The sequence below is a fragment of the Ascaphus truei genome, chromosome 13 (genome assembly GCF_040206685.1).
Source record: "Ascaphus truei isolate aAscTru1 chromosome 13, aAscTru1.hap1, whole genome shotgun sequence".
NCBI lineage: Eukaryota > Metazoa > Chordata > Amphibia > Anura > Ascaphidae > Ascaphus > Ascaphus truei.
This window is the reverse complement of record NC_134495.1, coordinates 23090952-23110715: the sequence shown is the minus strand read 5'-3', so window position 1 is coordinate 23110715 and position 19764 is coordinate 23090952. Positions and strand designations below refer to the sequence as shown.

At 48.0% G+C, this 19764-nt stretch overlaps 1 protein-coding gene across 1 annotated transcript; it reads left to right on the top strand.

Annotated features, from left to right (window-relative positions):
• Positions 1-8572: 8572 nt before the first annotated feature.
• Positions 8573-9862, top strand: LOC142464521 (olfactory receptor 6Y1-like). The gene has a single exon (XM_075567900.1). It carries the CDS (start codon positions 8711-8713, stop codon positions 9764-9766), a length of 1056 nt encoding a protein of 351 aa, XP_075424015.1. The 5' UTR covers positions 8573-8710; the 3' UTR covers positions 9767-9862.
• The last annotated feature ends 9902 nt before the right edge of the window (positions 9863-19764 follow it).

The following is a 19764-nucleotide window of genomic DNA, read 5'->3' as shown; positions in this document are numbered from 1 at the left end:
ACTGGGTGGGGGGGTGACTAGGTGGGGGGTGACTGGGAGGGAGGGTGACTGGGAGGGAGGGTGACTGGGAGGGAGGGGGAGTGACTGGGATTGAGGGGGGGTGACTGGGTGGGAGGGGGGGTGACTGGGTGGGAGGGGGGTGACAGGGTTAGGAGGGGGTGTGACTGGGTGGGAGGAGGATACTTCTGGTGTCCTGCACACACACACACATACACTCTCTCCCATACACACGCACTCTCTCTCCCATACACACACACACACTCTCTCTCTCCCATACATACACACACACACACTCTCCATACACACACTCAGACAAGGGAGCGCCGGGGACCGGGAAGGAAGGAGCACCACCGCGCCAATCTCCAGCTCCCCCCCCCCGCCATTCTCCCACTCCGCACCACCGCGCCATTCCCCCCCTTCCCCCCCCCCCCCCCCCGCCCCGCCATTCTCCCACCCCGCGCAGGCAGCCAAGGGAGCGCCGGGGACCGGGGGGGAAGGAATACCCCCGCTACCACCTCCACTGCCTCGCACTGCCACCCGCTCCCCCCTCCCCCCTCCGCCATTCTCCCGCCCCGCTCGGGCAGCCAAGGGAGCTCCGGGGAAGGAATACCACCGTTACCACCAGCCACGGGGGGCAAGAGGCAGGGACACCGGGCAGGAGGCAGGGACCGCGCGAGCAGCAACACACATACACACTTTTACACTTACCGTGCAGAGATCGGAAGGGCAGCTTGACTGCTCAGCGCCAAAAAAAAAAAGTTCTGGCAGCTCCATCCCGCGTCACCGCCAATCAGCCAATCAGCCAATCAGCCAATCAGCCAATCAGCCAATCAGCCAATCAGTTAGAGAGATGTATTTATTTATTTTTGAGCAGGGGATTTTTTTTTTTTGCATAGCAGGGGAAATCTATCTGGCCACCAGCCAATTTCCACTCGCCAGGGGTGAGTGGGCGACCGGGTTTGTCGAACACTGGCAATACGGATTTTTTTCATCTTTTCAAATAAAAAGAGAGACGTAACACAATTCTATTCCACTTCAGTATTTACAGCACTGTATATGTATTATTATTATTATTGTTTGTTTGTAAGTCGCCAGCATATTCTGCAGCGCGGTACAATGGGGGGGGTACAGAGATTTGATAATGACATAAATAGAGTTAGATACAAATACAAATAAGGACAAACATGCACAAACAGATACTAAGCTCCTGAGAGCTTACAATATAGAGGTAATGAGGGCTCTGCTCCTGAGAGCTTACAATACAGGCATACCCCGCTTTAAGGACACTCACTTTAAGTACACTCGCAAGTAAGTACATATCGCTCAATAGGAAAACAGCAGCTCGCGCATGCGCCTGTCAGCACGTCCTGAACAGCAATACCGGCTCCCTACCTGTACAGAAGCTGTGCGCAAGCGGGGAGACTATAGAGCCTGGTACAAATGCCTTATTTACATCAGTTATGCACGTATATGACGATTGCAGTACAGTACATGCATCGATAAGTGGGGAAAAGGGAGTGCTTCACTTTAAGTACATTTTCGCTTTACATACATGCTCCGGTCCCATTGCGTACGTTAATGCGGGGTATGCCTGTATAGAGGTAATGAGGGCTCTGCTCCTGAGAGCTTACAATATAGAGGTAATGAGGGCTCTGCTCCTGAGAGCTTACAATATAGAGGGAAGGAGAGACAATGTTGAAACAAGAAGGTAAACTGTCTGCTCGTTGTGGGATGGAGTATACATCATGATGGAGTATGCCTCAGCCCGACAGCTGATCCCATTAAGGTTTGAGGGTGGGGATGTTAGGGGGTGTTACATAGGGTGGAGATGGGTCCAGCCGCACAGCTGGTCCCAATGGGGTTGGAGGGGGGTGGTGGATGGTAGGGCTGTATGCCATATAGACTTCCTTGAAAAGGTGAGTTTTAAAGGGAGTTAACAAATGTTTGGGAGCTGGGGCAGAGTCTGGCGGTGCGTGGTGGGGAATTCCAGAGAGAGGGGGCAGCACGGGAGAAGACTTGGAGGCGAGAGTGAGAGGAGGTAATAAGGATGTCGTGGGCCGAACGTTGAGGGTGTTTAGGTATATATTTGGGGATGAGGACTGAGATGTAAGGTGGGGGAGCGTCATTGAGAGCTTTGTAAGTCAGAGCTGCGCTTTTACATTTGATTCTAGAGGATATGGGAAATCAGTGTAAGGCTGCGGTCCCAATCACCGCCACAGCGCACGGCTCAGCGTGCGCTGTGCTATCAAGCCCCGCCCCCCCCCAGTCCGGCCGGTCCCAGTCCCTACCTTGTCGCGCACCTTTCCCCAGCGGTGCGCGACAGGTTTTCAGGGAGGCAGGAGAATTTGACCTCGACATCTGCGACGGGGGCGTGGCCAGCCAATAAGGGCGAACCAGCCGCGGGATGTCATGACCACGCCCCTGCAAACCCACAGCCACGCCCCCTCCCGTCGCAAACCTTCCCTCTCCCCCCAGACCGCAGATCGAGGTGTAGCGCTGTGCACGCGACGCCCCCCCCCCCCCCCCGCGCCGGGCGCGCGTGCCACAGTGAAGACTGGGGACTCAGCCTAAGGGTTTGCGTAGTGTAGCAGCAGAAGTGGAGCGGCCTTGCAGCAGCATTGTTCTATGTGTACAGTACATATACAGTAATTGGCATTATACTTACAGTTGTCTTTTGGACATATTTAGTGCTGCCATTGAACACAGCGCTATATTTATCTGTTTCTAACTTTGACAGAGCAACACAACTTGTATTTACGTGTAAAAAATACGCCGTAAATTGCACAGCACGGTCACTGTCATATGTGTATTGTATTAATAAACATCTGATGTAAACATGGAACTCTTGGTCTTTATATTTAGAATCTGTATTCTGTATTCTGGACCCAGGCTCATATGTAGCATGTGAGTAAGTCCATGTAGCTGACCTCGTCCCCTTTTAAAGCACACAAATGTTTTCTATTTTCTTCAACTTGATTGGGGAAGTCAACAGAAATATAAAAGTTCTTGTACTGTATAAGGATAGTAGTGGCAGATTTCTCTTGTCAGGAGAATGACCTGATGATAGGAAGGTGATCTGCTGTGTGAGAGTGCTTCTCTGAGGGGAAGGTAAAAAAGGATTTCCCTTACAGAGGGAGGAATGGAGGAAGAGTGTACTCACTTAGGCTGCTTGCTAGAAAAGAAAGCACACCTTCCTGTCAGACAGGAACAGGCCAAGGGCCATTCTAATAAACAGAAAAAGGCAGGGGAACAGGGCCAAACCAACCTCCACTATGAGGACGGGGAGGTTGCCAGGGCAACCAACTAGTGGCTTGTGTAAAGGGGGATTATTGTTACAATAATGTTGCAGTTTACACAACAGCATAGGCTGCTAGAACAGGGGGGAAACATGCAGCTTCCCTGGGGAGGGCTGGTGGCAGTGTGAGGACAGTGAAAATATACAATCCTGTTCCAGGACAATCTGACCATTGTGTGTTTCTTTGTTGGTGAAACACACACGTGTAGTATGTATCGCTGGAGCTCCCTGAGATAGTTCCTGCAGGGACCGCAACGCTGAACTAGAATGATACTTTTTAGTGGCCTTTCATATTAAAGCTGTTACCTTGGACATGCTGGTCATATTAAAATCTCTATCTGAGTGTAACACTAATATGTCACGGGGTTGATGGAGCGTGATAAGACGTAGAGGGTAGCGTAAGAGTACATTGTGACGTCAGGCCGTTAGAACCAGTACAGTAGTGTTTGGGAGCATCTCAAGGGTTTCGGGACCTGGTGGCGCGGCAGCTGTGGGGGGAGTCGTGGGACCAGCATCTCTTGTTCCTGAACTGCATCAATATCGGATCTGAGATTCGGACTATGGACGCACCCATGCCGGTTTATTATATTTTATATGTGAGTTTTTAGTTACTCTCTTTTACATAGAGATATATTTTTAATGTACACGGTTTCCCCGTTGCGCTCTTTTTTTGCATCAATATATTGATATGCATCGTTATATCAGGGTTGGCATACTTACTATTTGAGTCAACCTGATTCGGCACCTTGTGTGAGTGTCTGGGTATTTATGTCCTTCAGATTTAGTATCAGCAGCCTCTCTTATAGAGACTGGTGATTTTTAGATATAAGTGCATCCCAATTGAGAGATTAGCACTTAATTCTGTTGGACCTGTACAAGATATATCCTGGCATCCATGCCGATGTAATTTGATGCTGAGATCCCTTCAGCTACCTTCCATTTCTATATTAATTGGAAGTTTTTGTTTGGTATGTCATTAGGGGGTGGCCTTGGATTTTCTGTACCATACCCCTCTATCCAAGTACTATTTTATAATTGATTAAAAGGATTTTAAACTTATCATTACTCACCGATCTACCCGAGTGCATTCAAGGGGGAATCTTTTTGTATGTTTGTTTCTGGGAAGATCATGTGACCAGGCAGTCACTACATACAATTTGTGCATTGCTAGAGAGAGGGCAGGGCTCCAAAAGGGGTGTGCCAGAGCCTGTTTCAGAAGAGGAAGGGGATGTGACTTTGTAAATGGTTGCTATAGTAACAAAAAATTATTGTTACATTATAATACATTAAAAAGGTCATCCAGAATGGTTTAAAAAAAAATCTACAAGTATTTTCTCATAGTACAGAACTGATTTATTTAAAAAACACACACATGTAGGATATTGCTTGGCCTGCAGCTTTAAGGCTCCTAAAAGGTTAACTGTTGCAGGTAAAAGTTGTTGCAAGGTATGGTGCCCTTTCCCATATTATGTTGCAAAGAAACTCAGCAAAGGCTTAGCCACTCCCACCTTCTGGAATATATGGGAAGATGCCGATAATTGCAGAACCTTTAATGTAAGAAAGATAGGGAACTTGATGGGAAGCTCGAAGAGGAATTTGAGGAGATGAGCATGGACTGAAATAACATATATCTCTATTTAAGATATTTTTTCTCTATATAAAAATACCCGTTATCCCTTACTGTCCTTCTTTAGTCTGCAAAAATCATTCTTCCACGGTTTTTCCCCACTTCTATAATAAAGAAAGGGAACCTGCATATCCTACAGATCATAAGCTATTGTACACACAATCCTATTTGGTCACATATCTCTTGTCCAGCAGGACTTCTGTTTAAAAAGTGAATAGAGATGCAGAATGTCCCCATCGTCGATGTGTTCCTCCATAGAGAATTCCCTCTCGGGTGCCAGGAGCAAGCTCTCCTATTTCTCCTCATCTACCTCCTTTCCATCTCCACCAATATCCTCATTATGTGCATTGTTTGGGCCAACTGACATCTCCAGAAGCCGATGTATTTCCTTTGCAACTTCTTCTTCTTGGAGATGTGTTACATCTCTGTTATTGTCCACAAAATGCTAGATGACTTCCTTAGTCTTAGGGAGTCCATCTCTGCCTTGAAATGGTTCATACAGTTCTTCTTTGGCTCTACTGAGAACTATCTCCTGGCCATAATGTCTTTCAACCATTATGTTACCATCTGCTACCCCTGTAAAGTGCTTGCAGTCGGAGTGTTGAGAATAAATGCCATTTCTGTGGTAGTTATCATCCCTTTAATCAGATCTTTTGTGGCTCCCAGGAAAGTTTTTTGTGACCTCTTACCACTAGTCAAAATGTCCTGCCACCAATTTAAATGAGATTATCTTCTTCTTCCTTGTTGGGCTGGTGTCCTAGGAGTCTTCCCCCTTATCATGGTGTCCTACGTCAATTTCATGTTTACTGTTCTTGCTGCTTCTTCAGCATCTGAGCTGCGCAATGCTTTCACTACCTGCACCTCACCCTTCATTGGAGTTTTTATATACTATGGAACGGGTATTTTTATGTATTTGAGGCCCTCAGCAAAATGTTCCTTTCTGTCGACAAGGTGGTATCTGTCTTCTACTCAGCGCTGACTCCTTTGCTCAACACAATTATCTATAGTCTGAGATACAGACTTTAAGGAAGCCACAAGGAGGACTTTCAGGATATCGGTCCAAAGTAGCCACAAGGGAAGCAGTGTTTAAAAATGGTCAGAGTTTAAGGGACTAGTAACACCTTCTATTCAAAAATCAACAGTGACTAAAATAAATATATATGTCAGATTAATTTTTTTTTGTTGAAAAACATTCTGTCGGCTTTGATGTTAGGCTCGATGATGATGTTCATGTTCTGATTCATAGTGGGGGTATTTCAGCTTTCCTAAAAAAAACAGGAGACATCACACACTTCTATCACATCCCAGAATTCACAGCACTGTATATATGTGAGTACATAATATTGGCTATGTACTCAGAGTTATCTTTTTGGGCATACTTTCTGCTGCCACTGGACACAGCACTATTTCTGTTTATAGCTTTGACAGACCACAGAAACTTGTATTTATGTGTTCTGATACAGTACATGACACTGCATTGTCATTTTCATATATGTATTGTATTATTAAACACCTCACGTATAAATGGAAGGTCTTTATATTTAGAATCTGACCATTGTGTATTTCTTTACTGGTGAAACATACACAGTACATGTGTATCGCAGGTGCTCCCTAAGGAAGATCCTTCCCCGGATCGAAACGTTGGACTAGAATTATGCTTTTCAGTTGCCTTTCCTATTAAAGCTGTTATATGGCATGCTTGTTATATTATGTCTCTATTTGACTGTAAAACTGAGATGCAACACGTGTGCATCTAAGAGACTCCCAAGTCTCAAATCCCATTCCAAAGACAACTCTCAAAAATGAAATCACGTTATATTGCTTCTATTATTGAAGGTACTAAAGACCATGATATTCCTCAATAAACAGATCACTGCCACTAATCCCCATTGTGGGAAAGAATCCTTAAGAATACCCCTCTGTCATGATTATGCTCCAAATCCCAATACATTGCATGCAGTGTGGGTCAGCCCATGCATATGACATGTAATGTCTTCATAACTCCTCATTCACTGTGCTGATACAATGATTTGCTGTGTCCTATGGGGAATTCTCTCAAACTGCTTTCACTGTCCCTTGGTGAAAGCTGCATGAACAGTCAGTGGCCCCAGAGATGCTCACACAGGATATAAAGTGAGGGTAACAATATGAGGAACATTGTGCCATGTGTGAGAGGTGATACATCTCAGCCAGCAGGTAAGAGGGTGTCACTGTTTCTGTACCCCTATCATTACTATTTTCTATTCATCTCTTTCTATCCTTTCACTTCTTTGTTTCTTCATTGTATTTTTCTCTCCCTGTGTTTTCTTCTTATGTTCCTACATATCATTGTATTTTACTAACACTGTCTCCCTATCTGGGGCTCACATTTACTCAATTCTATGTTTGTGTTACAGTACAATACAGTAGTTTATCTCTATCAGTGGATTATTTCTTCCTATCTTTGTCTTTCGGTGGAGCTTGTCACTACTCCATTTCTGTCTGGAGTAGATTCACTACGGTGCAAAAGCCTTTAACCATTTATACAGTGGATGTCTTCAGTTGATAATAAAGATAGTGATTGCTAATGGTTATCACAAACGTATGACTCTACCTCCTTACCCCTTCCCTTTCTTTGGCTTCACCTGTCCCTGTCAGATTTGATTTTGTTTCTTATACCCAGGGCTTTTTTCCAGGGGGGACACGGGGGGGACGCAGTTCCTGTACCTTTCTTCACAGACCACGTGGTAAATTTTATAGCATTATTGTGATAATCTAAAAAATAATGATGTAGATGTTTTTAAAACAATAGAATGTAATAATTATCATTTACAAAATAATAACATAGATTCAAGACAATTTTGAAATGTGAATAAGCGTGTATATTATTGCGCTTGTCCAAGAATAATTTCCTCCCCTCACAATTTTTTGCTAGAAGAATAGCACTTATACCTATTCTTTTTCACATACACTTTCTTACAGTTATTCTCTACATTTCCCCACAGGTCTTTCACCCCAAGATGCCAAGCTACCATGACCACCAACCACCGCCCTGTGAGCAGTTTCCTCACTTGGGTTTCCTTCTAGCCCAGGAAACTCACATGTTTCTTGTATTCCTCTTCCTGACCATTTCCTCTCTGACTGTCAGGGTGATAGAAGAGGAGAATATAATGCCCAGAGCAGAGATCTAGGGGCACAGTCATTGTCATCTTTATAGTGCAGCCTGTTAACATATCTGTCCAGATAAAGGCTCACTGACTGCACAGCTCACAGGTGAGTCTTTATGTAAACCTCAACTTCCTCATCTTCCTATTTATGTAAACCTCAGCCTGGCAGAATAACCTTTATTGGGCGCAGAACAACATTCAGAATGTGCACTGCAGCATATGAACACCACAAGATTTCCCCAAGCCCTTCCCATATACAAGAATACATTATATTACTAGTACCGCTCTGTAAACCACTAGGTAATTCAGTCAAACTTAAAAGCAGGTTACACCCCAATTAAGAAAAACTGTAATGGCAAAGTTTTTATGTAAGATAGTGTGTTTAATATATAACATACTCTCTCTCTCTCTCTCTCTCTCTCTCTCTCTCTCTCTCTCTCTCTCTCTCTCTTTATATATAGATATATAGATGTAGAGATATCGACTATCCTTCTCTAAACTGGAAAACGCAATCCTCCAAAGGTTATTCCACTTCAAGAACAAGAGAGGGAGCCTGGATATCCTAGAGATCATAGTCTATGATCACAAGATGCTGTTTGGTCACAAATCTCGTATCCAGCAACTGTTCTTCTGAAAATTTGAATGGAGACAGATAACATTACCATTGTGAATGAATTAATTCTACAAGGATTCCCTCTAGACCACCAGGAAAAAGCTGTCTTCTTTGTTGTATTTCTCCTCATCTACCTCATTTCCATGACCACCAATGTCCTCATGGAGACAGATAACATTACCATTGTGAATGAATTCATCCTACAAGGATTCGCTCTAGGCCACCATGGGCAAGCTGTCCTCTTTGTCGTGTTTCTCCTCATCTACCTCCTTTCCATCACCACCAATGTCCTCATCATCAGCATTGTGAGGACCAACCGGCATCTCCACAAGCCCATGTATTTTTTCCTTAGCAACTTCTCGTTCCTGGAGATTTGTTATATCTCTGTTACCGTCCCCAAAATGCTAGTCGACTTCCTCAGTCGTAGGAAGACCATCTCTGCTGTGGGGTGTTTGACACAGTTCTACTTTTTCTTCTTCTTTGGATCCACTGAGAACTTTCTCCTGGCCATAATGTCTTTTGACCGCTATATTGCCATCTGCAACCCCTTGCGCTACCTGATCATCATGAGTGATACATTCTGTAAAGTCCTTGCAGCCGGAGCGTGGATAGTCAGCGCCATTGCTATGGTAATTGTTATCATCCCTGTAACCAGATTGTCTTTCTGCGGCTCTCAAGAAATTGACCACGTTTTCTGTGACTTCTCACCACTAGTCAAAATTTCATGCCACGGAGCCAAACTGAGTGAGATCATCTTCTTCTTCCTTGCTGGGCTTGTAAGCCTTGGATGCTTCACCCTCATCATGGCGTCTTACATCCATATCATGATAACTGTTCTTGCCACTTCTTCAGCATCCGAGCTGCGCAATGCTTTCACTACCTGCGCCTCTCACTTCCTTGTGGTTTTTATATACTATGGAACGGTTATTTTCATGTACGTGAGGCCCTCAGCAAGGAGGTCCTTCCATGGGGACAAGGTGGTATCTGTCTTCTACTCAGCGCTGACTCCTTTGCTCAACCCACTTATTTACAGCCTGAGGAACAAGGAAGTGAAGGAAGCCATGAGGAGGACTTTCCGGATTTGAGTCTGAAGCATCCACAAGGGAAAAAGTGTTCAAAAACCTGTCCTTTATTTCTGGCATTGACAGACAAAAGAGTATAAGGGACGAGCAACTGCTACCATTCTTATGATGTTTTGAGAATAAACGGAAACTGAATATATATATATATATATATATATATATATATATATATATATATATATATATATATATACATACACACAAAAGACAAGACATAGAAGAAAAGCAACAAAGAACCAGCAAAATACAGTATACAAATGTAACGGTCGTGCTCGCCACAATAACACTTAGGTAAGATATATAAAGGGTGAAAGAAAGCATGTTCCCTGTTGTCCCTGTGTGCCAGGACTGCATTGTTATACTTTTATGGACTTTTGTACAGATTGTGTTGCTGGCGCCTAAAGAAACACTTTTTGTTCCCGCACTAAGAGGACCCAAGGAGTAAGCTCACTATGGCAGAACCTTACACCAAGTCAGAATAGATGTTCCCCATTGTCCCTCTGTGTTGGTACTGTATCGTTGTGCTTTCACTGTATGTATTGTGGGATTTTACTTTTAGCTCCGGCTAAATAAACTCTGATTTGTTCAATCTCTGTGTTCTGTCTGGTGATTCAAAGATCCTCGGTAGTCTCTGTTCGTGACAGACTTTTTATATGACGAAATGGGCAGCAGGAGTGGGGAGTCATTTTGATGTACATCCCTGTGCCTCTAGCTCGGATCCTCCGATCCTCGTGGTTAATGGCGCCGTCGTTAGCACTTCCGCATCTGCGCTCGCTGCAGGCATGGTGGCTCGCGGGGGGCAGGGCTCTTCCTCACCGGCTAAGGGATCCTCAGAGGGTTAAAATACCCTACGCGTTTCTCCTTCTGTATTACAACCCCTGAGGAAGCCGTTAAGATACAGAAGGCGAAACGCGCAGAGTATTTTGACCCTCTGAGGATCCCGTAGCCGGCGAGGAAGAGCCCTGCCCCCGCGAGCCACTGTACCTGCAGTGAGAAAAGCATTAAAATCAGTATAGCTCGCCCTGTATGACTGCTGGTATGTTATTTATAAATTATCTTACCGTTATGTCATTTGTTTCTATATTTTATTCCACGTACTGTATGCACGAATTTGCACCATTTCATAATCTATTTCGTAAAAAAAGCTGGGAGGGCGCTCAATCCCCAAACCTCTCCCAGAATGTTTTACGAAATAGAATATGAAATGGTGCAAATTTGTGCATACGTCAATTTTTACATGGCGTGGCTATTTTCACTTCTCATTCGCCATTCCTGAGGCTACATTGAAAAATAGGTTGCCCACCCCTGTACTAATCCATTAAATCCATTGATGGGCACTGTGGCTACCTAAACCCTCAACAGGGACCTAGATAGCCACATAGCCAATCAATGAACACCCTAAATAAATAAATGTTATTACCCCTGCCACGATGAAGGCCATCCTCCTCATCCTCAGGGGCACCCGCACATTAATCCAATAAAGGGTTGATGCCCAATCATAAAAATAAAACCAATAAACAATCCCTACCCGATGGACAAGAAAAATAAAAACAAAAAAACATGCAAAATAATCCTTCCCCAATGGCACAAAAAAAAGGAAAATCTGTTAAAATAGAGGGGATAGGGTAGGTGGATGAAGGGGGTAGTTGCCCTGGGCTGAGTGGTTATGTCTCCTGGGGGGGTTGCAGGAAGGGTTAACCCAGGGCTGTCATACAGAAGGTCCTCTGGGCCCTTCGGTGCGGCCTACAGACCCCCAAAGACCAGGATAGACGGTACCAAATCATGAGGGGAAAGCTGGTGTGGGGGAGGGGCCTGTGCTGTCTCTTCCATGCTGATCCCACACCTGACTGCAGCAGGAACTCTCGTGAGACTTGCCGGGCCAATAGGAGTGCTGGCTTAGCCTTTGTGTGGGATCCTGTTGCAGTCAGGTGCAGGAACAGCATGGAAGAGGCAGCAAAGGCCCCTCCCCATACCAGCACAGGCCCCTCCCAAAACCTGCACAGGCCTCTCCCCAACCAGATCTCTCCTCATCCTGCCTCACCCGGTTTCATAATCTGATTCATATGGATCCCGCCTCACCCGGTAAGAGTGCGTGAGAGAGGGAATATTAAGAGTGTGAGTGAGGGGGGTGGGGGGTTTTGAGTTTGAGGGGGGGATATAAAGCGTGTGAAGGGGGGGATATTAAGAGTATGAGGGGTGGTTATTAAGCGTGTGTAGGGGGGATATTAAGTGTATGAGGGGGGATATTAAAAGTGTGAGGGGATATTAAGAGTGTTATGGGGGTGTAAGGAATCGGGGAACACGTCCCCTGCGACGTGTTCCCTCCTTACCTATTGCTCCACACGCCTCCGCACCGCTTACAGAGCGCGCGCACACACGGAGGCTTTCTGCAAACACCACGGAGCTTGGTTGCGCCCCCCGCTCGCGTCACGCGTCACTCACGCGACGATCGTGTACCGCTCCTCAGCTGCGTGGCAAGATTCCTGATACTGCTAACTCTGCTCACCTGTCTCCTGCATCCTCGGTCCAAACCCTGCTCCCGCAGGGGCCGCGTCTCCGCTACGCCTCTCGCACTAATTGCTCCAGCCGTGCTACTTAAACCCTGCATGCTCAGTCACTCATCGCTGAGCATAACCTGTTTCAGCCTTGTGTTCCTGCGTTCTGTTTTGCCCTGCCTTGTGCCTTGCTGTTTTCTTGCTTCCCGTTGATCTCACGTGTTCCGACCCGGCTTGACTATTGGACCCTCTCTGGATAATGACCCCGGCTTGCCTCTGACTACCCGCACTTCTCCAACCCCTGATCACGGCTATCGGACACTCTATACCACCGGCTTCAACCCCTGACCACGGCACAACGGATAACGACTACGCTGCTAGCTCCGCCCCATGACCTCGACAAGTATCTGGACTAACCCAATCTCTCCAACCCAGACCCGGCTACGTTGACAATCCACTTTCCAGGCGTGCCCCCGCTGCTGTGGGTGCGCAGTGTTACACTTTCCCACCTCAGTACCGGGGTCCCGCCTTGTTCGTGGTGAGCGCAAGCGTTACAGGGGGATAGTAAGAGTGTGAGGGGGGATAGTAAGAGTGTGAGGGGAGGGATATTAAGAGTGTGAGGGGGATATTAACAGTGTGAGGGTGGATAGTAAGGGCTGGGACCCGCTGCGCCCGGCAGCGCGGACGGCCACGCGAGCGTTCCCCACCAGCAGGGGAATTTTCCCGAGCCGGTCCCAGTCCCCCCTCGCTGACGGCTCACTACGTACTGTGACGCGTCATCCGCCAGGGGATTCAAGAAAATTGTGATCCCGAGCGGTGACGCGTCACGTGGTGCGCTGATAAGCCAATCAGCGGCGGGGGCGGGAGCGGGAGCTGTCATCAGGCAGCTTCCTACTCAAGGTAGTGTGTGTGTATTGTGGCAGAAGGGGGAGGGAGCTGCTTACCTTACAGCAGCCCGCAGCAGCTCCCTCCTGCAGCCCGAGCCCGTGGAGGGAGGGTGGGGGGAGTAGCGGGTCCCTCTGCTCAAGCCACGCCCCCCCGCTCAAGTCATGCCCCCCCCTCCCACTCTCGCCCACCTCCCGCTCCGGCTCCCGCTCCCTCCCTATCGCGGTCTGTGTCTGTCAGCGCCCCGCCTGTCTGCAGTGCGGGCGTGCTGACTGAGGGAGCGGGCCCTTAGCCTAAGAGTGAGGGGAGGGATATTAAGGCCCGGGCCATGATGCCTTCGCCTGCGCAAAGACATGTGGAGGCTGTGACATCACCCACGTGAAGCTGATGCTTTTACTGTCCAAGGTAGACGTGCTGTGGGGGTGTGCCTAGGGGCGTCACGGAGCTGGTTCGCCCTCATTGGGCGAACCATTCACGTGACCTGCGTGTCGCTCCAAGAAATCAGTTTCAACTGATTTCTTGTGCAACGCGCGCACCCTCCTGCCTCCGCTCACTTGCGCCCACGCGGTCTAAGGGCACGATTAATGCCTTAAGGCAATCTGACCACACCCCACACAGACGCCTCTGCGCGGTCTCCGATACCATGGACTCAGCCTAAGAGTGTGAGGGGGATATTAACAGTGTGAGGGGGGTGTCAGGAATCGGCGTTCTCCACGCTCCCCACACAGAGCACCCCCTTCCCGCAGGGAGCCCCTGGACACACAAAACAAACCTGCCTTACCGGATTCCACGGCTCCTCGCTCCTGCCGCCGTCGCGGGATCACTCCCCTCGGCAATTCCTCTGCTCAGCGCCGGGTGCACCCACGCCTTCCTGCACGCACACCTGCACCATCCACTGGCTCGGTTCACGCGCGTACACGAGTTACGGAGCACGCTCAGTCTGCACACTCTTCTTCCCGTCCCCCGGACCTCAGGGTCCGCCCCCGCACACTGCATGGGCATACTCAGGTTACCAACAAGACTCACCTGGCCTGTTATGCCTGCACCAATCTGCAGTGTCTCCCTGTAGCTCTTCCTGTCCCGCCTCCGTTCCTAATTGGACCTTCCTGCTTTATCTAGCTCCTCTCTGCTCTCAGTCTTTGCTCGACATAGTCTCTGTATAGAAGTACTTCAGGATTCTCTCAGTGTTTTCACAGGTTCTGACACGGCTCGTACGACTACCCCCTCTGGCTCTCGATCTCGGCACTCCTTGGACAACGCTCACTCTGGTAACCCCTTGAACACGGCTTGGACAACGACCTATCTCCACTCTCCACTCCCTGACTTCGGCGAGGCATCCTTCACTCTATCTCTACAACCTGTACCGGCAAGTATTGTCTACCTTACTACACCTGGCCTGGCAACGCTTCATACCACACTCCGGACACGCTCCCTTTGCTGCGGGTGCGTGTATTACCACTTCCCCCTTCAGGCGAGACTCATCAACTGCTGGCCAATACCTCTGTTCCCAAAGTTATTCTACCTTCCGTTTACCATCAATTCCGGGACGTTTTCAATAAGGTACAGTCAGACCTCTTGCCGCCACACAGGACTTACAATTGTCCGATCGATCTAGTTCCAGGTTACTCCCTACCCAAGTCCAAGACCTACCCCTTGTCGTTACCAGAATCTCACGCTATGGATGAATATATCCAGGAGAATCTCAAGAAAGGCTTTATTCGTCACTCCAATTCCCCAGCAGGGGCTGGGTTTTTCTTCGTCAAGAAAAAGGACGGGTCGTTGAGGCCTTGCATCGACTACAGGGGTTTAAACCACATCACTATTAAAAATCGTTACCCCCTTCCCCTTATTACCGAACTGTTCGATAAATTACAGGGGGCCAAGATTTTTTCCAAGTTGGATCTACGTGGTGCCTATAACCTGGTGCGCATCAGGAAGGGGGATGAATGGAAGACGGCCTTCAACACGCGTAGCGGACACTACGAATATCTGGTAATGCCTTTCGGCTTATGTAATGCTCCCGCTGTCTTCCAGGATTTCATTAACGACGTCTTTCGTAAGGTACTCAATATTTTTGTTATTGTATACTTGGATGATATCCTGATTTTTTTCCAAAGATCTCCAGGACCATATACGCCACACCTCCTACGTCCTTTCCCGTCTCCGTGAACACCATTTGTACGCCAAACTGGAGAAGTGCACCTTTCATCAGACCTCTACTCCGTTCCTGGGGTACATCATTTCCGATGAGGGGTTTATGATGGACTCCGGTAAACTTCAAGCAGTCACTGAATGGCCAAGACCCAACTCTCTCAAGGCCATACAATGTTTTTTAGGGTTCGCTAATTATTATCGTAAGTTTATACGGAGTTTTTCCACCATTGTGGCACCCCTTACTGCGCTCACCAAAAAAGGAGCTGATCCTTCTGCTTGGTCATCCGAGGCCATCTCCGCCTCCGAGACACTCAAGGAAGCCTTTATATCCGCACCTATTCTCCGTCATCCCAACATTGAACTTCCCTTCGTCCTGGAGGTCGACGCTTCTGATTGCGGCGCTGGTCCCGTTCTTTCTCAGAGACCCACGCCCCAAGATAAGTTACATCCCTGTGCATATTTTTCCAAGAAATTCTCGTCTGCCGAGAGGAACTATGACGTGGGTAACAGGGAACTTCTGGCCGTGAAGATGGCTCTTCAAGAGTGGAGACACCTGCTGGAGGGGTCGAAAGATCCGTTTACTCTTCTCACGGACCACAAGAACCTTCTTTACATAGAGAACGCTCGACGCCTTGGTCCACGACAGGCTCGTTTGGCTCTTATTTTTTCTCGATTCGATTTTCACCTTTCCTATATCCCCGGGACCAAGAACGTAAAGGCAGATGCACTCTCCCGAATACATTCTTCTGAAGAGAGGCCAGAGGAATCTTTGGAGACTATCCTTCCGCATGAGAGGATTCTCGCCACGTCTTCTTTCAAGAATGTTGACAAGATTCTGCACTCCCAGAGACGCATTCCCAAGGACTTGGTCGTTCCCGACAACAAACTCTTTGTACCTTCCAAATTTGTTCCAGAGGTCCTGTCTTGCGGTCACTCCTCTAAATCTGCAGGTCATCCAGGTTTTAAGAAGACTACTGATCTCATTCGTCGGAATTTCTGGTGGCCAAGGATGTCTCAAGATATTCTGGAGTTTACCCGCGCCTGCCCCACGTGCGCTCAAAGCAAGACTCTCCGTCAAAAGCCTCAGGGTTTTCTGTTACCCCTTCCTGTTCCCGACTGCCCCTGGTCCCACATTTCGATGGACTTCATCGTGGAGTTGCCCATGTCCAGAGGAATGAACACTATCTTGGTGGTCGTGAACAGGTTCTCGAAGATGTCCCATTTCATTCCACTTAAAGGATTACCCACCTCCCCCGGCCCTTGCTGATATCTTTACGGAGCAGATTTTTCCGGATTCATGGGATCCCTTCGTTCATTGTTTCTGACAGAGGTTCTCAGTTCGTATCCAAATTTTGGAGAGCTTTCACGAAGAGATTGGGCATCTCTTCTTCTTTCTCTTCCGCCTATCATCCTCAGTCCAATGGACAAACGGAGAGAATCAATCAATCCCTGGAGAAGTACCTGAGATGTTTCATATCCGATTTCCAGGATGATTGGGCTCAACTCCTCTCTTGGGCAGAGTATGCCGTCAATTGTGCCAAAAACGAGTCCACCCGTGAGTCACCCTTCCTTATAAATTATGGGTTCCATCCTCCCTGTCTTCCCATCCCCAACATTCCTTCTGGAGTACCAGCCGTAGATGAACGCATTTCTTCCCTCCAAACCGCATGGTCCAGGATTCAGTCTACCCTTCTCAACTCCTCCCGCAGATCGAAACTACAGGCCGATCGTCGTCGTCGTTCGACGCCCAGTTACAAACCAGGAGATTTGGTATGGCTCTCCTCTAAGAATATCCACCTCAAGTTACCATCTCCTAAACTGGCACCTTAGTTCCTGGGTCCCTTCCCTATTTGCGAACAAATCAATCCCGTGGCATTCCGGCTCCAACTACCACCCAGTATGAAGATTCCCAATGTCTTTCATGTGTCCCTCTTAAAACCATTTATCTCCAGTCACTTCTTTCCGGATCAGACTCGTAAACCGGATCCCATTACTGTACAAAATAACGAGGAATATGAAGTTCACTCTCTTTTGGATTCTCGCCTATCCAGGGGTCAGCTCCAGTTCTTGGTGCAGTGGAAGGGCATTGGCCCTGAAGAGAGATCCTGGGTACCTTCAAAGGACATTCATGCCCCGGCCCTTCTTAAGTCCTTCAGGAAAGTTTCCAGAGAAACCGTTCTTGGACCATCCTGAGGCCGTTCCTGAAGAGGGGGTACTGTCAGGAATCGGCGTTCTCCACGCTCCCCACACAGAGCTTCCCGCAGGGAGCCCCTGGACACACAAAACAAACCTGCCTTACCGGCCTCCACGGCTCCTCGCTCCTGCCGCCATCGCGGGATCACTCCCCTCGGCGATTCCTCTGCTCAGAGTCGGGCGCGCCCACGCCCTCCTGCACGCACACCTGCACGCACACCTGCACGCACACCTGCACCATCCACTGGCTCGGTTCACGCGCGTACACGAGTTACGGAGCACGCTCAGTCTGCACACTCTTCTTCCCGTCCCCCGGACCTCAGGCTCCGCCCCCGCACACTGCACGGGCATACTCAGGTTACCAACAAGACTCACCTGGCCTGTTATGCCTGCACCAATCTGCAGTGTCTCCCTGTAGCTCTTCCTGTCCCGCCTCCATTCCTAATTGGACCTTCCTGCTTTATCTAGCTCCTCTCTGCTCTCAGTCTTTGCTCGACATAGTCTCTGTATGGAAGTACTTCAGGATTCTCTCAGTGTTTTCACAGGTTCTGACGCGGCTCGTACGACTACCCCCTCTGGCTCTCGATCTCGGCACTCCTTGGACAACGCTCACTCTGGTAACCCCTTGAACACTGCTTGGACAACGACCTATCTCCACTCTTCACTCCCTGACTTCGGCGAGGCATCCTTCACTCTATCTCTACAACCGGTACCGGCAAGTATTGTCTACCTTACTACACATGGCCTGGCAACGCTTCATACCACACTCCGGACACGCTCCCATTGCTGCGGGTGTGTGTATTACCACTTCCCCCTTCAGCTAAGGGGACGGGTCTGGTTTGCGGGCAGCACCGGCGTAACAGGGGGATAGTAAGAGTGAAAGGGGGGGATAGTAAGAGTGTGAGGAGGGATATTAGGCTGCACCTGTAGCTGCCCTCCCCTCCCCCAGCTGCTGTCCCAACTGCATCTGTAGCTGCACCAGGCACATGTCCAGTGGCAACCAGACGCACACCTCTGTCTCAATCCACAGTGATGGAGCCCCAGATAGAGCTGCTTTAGATGCGGCTTCAGGACCCTGGAGACCCAGCTGGCACTTATCGGGGCCTCAGCGTGACGGAGGGAGGTCAGCTTCCAGTACATAGAGGAAGCATCTCAGCTCCGGGACAAAGCAGCTGAGCGCCAGAACCAAGCATCCCTGCGCTACCATAGTTACATACACAGTTACATAGTAGATGAGGTTGAAAAAAGACATGCGTCCATCAAGTTCAACACCTATGCGGAATTTAGACGACAGATACTTTGTCCTATATCCGTACTTACAGTATATTGATCCAAAGGAATGCAAACAAAAAACCCCAGTGAAATATCATCGAATGATATCTAATAAGGGGGGAAATTCCTTCCTGACTCCAAGAATTGGCAATCAGATTACTCCCTGGATCAACATCCTTCCCATGTTTACTTATTTGGTATATCCCTGTATACTTTTCCTTTCTAAAAAAGATGCCCAACCATTTTTTGAACAAATCTATTGTATCTGTCATCACAGTCTCCATGGGTAATGAATTCCACATTTGAACTAACCTTACTGTAAAGAACCCTTTCCTTTGTTGCTGGTGAAATCTCCTTTCCTCCAACCTTAAGGGATGACCCTGAGTCCTTTGTACTGCCCTTGGGATGAATAGTTCAATAGTCCTTTTACAGTCCCCGAATATATTTGTATAAAGTTATCAAATCCCCTCTTAGACGCCTCTTTTCTAATGTAAATAATCTAATATAGCTAGCCATTCCTCATAAGTTACATTGTCCATCCCCTTTATTAATTTGGTGGCTCTTCTCTGCACTCTCTCTAGTTCCATAATGTCTTTTCTTAGGAGTGGTGCCCAAAACTGTACTCCATATTCAAGGTGTGGTCTTACTAATGCTTTATAAAGGGGCATAATTATGTTTCTCTTCCATCCATTGCCCGTTTAATACAAGATAAGATCTTGTTTGCCTTTGCAGCTACTTCATGACTTTGAGCACTATTGCTAAGCCTGCTGTCTACAAGCACTCGCAACATGTGATGATGCACACCATGCACCAGCACACCAGTGCTGTTCTAAACAGCATGGGACAGACTGCCTGCTCAATAAATGGTCTCACCTGGGCAATCCAGCAGGGCCTGGAAGCCATTCGTGTCCCTCATTGGTAACCACCCCCGGTGCCTCAATGGATTTCTGACCCTCATTAGGGATTTCCTTAGTGGTGGAAACGCCACCTCTTCCACCATCC

What these genes read in the sequence shown, in the direction of transcription:
- LOC142464521 (XM_075567900.1), top strand. Translation starts at nt 8,711, where the DNA reads ATGGAGACAGATAACATTACCATTGTGAATGAATTAATTCTACAAGGA.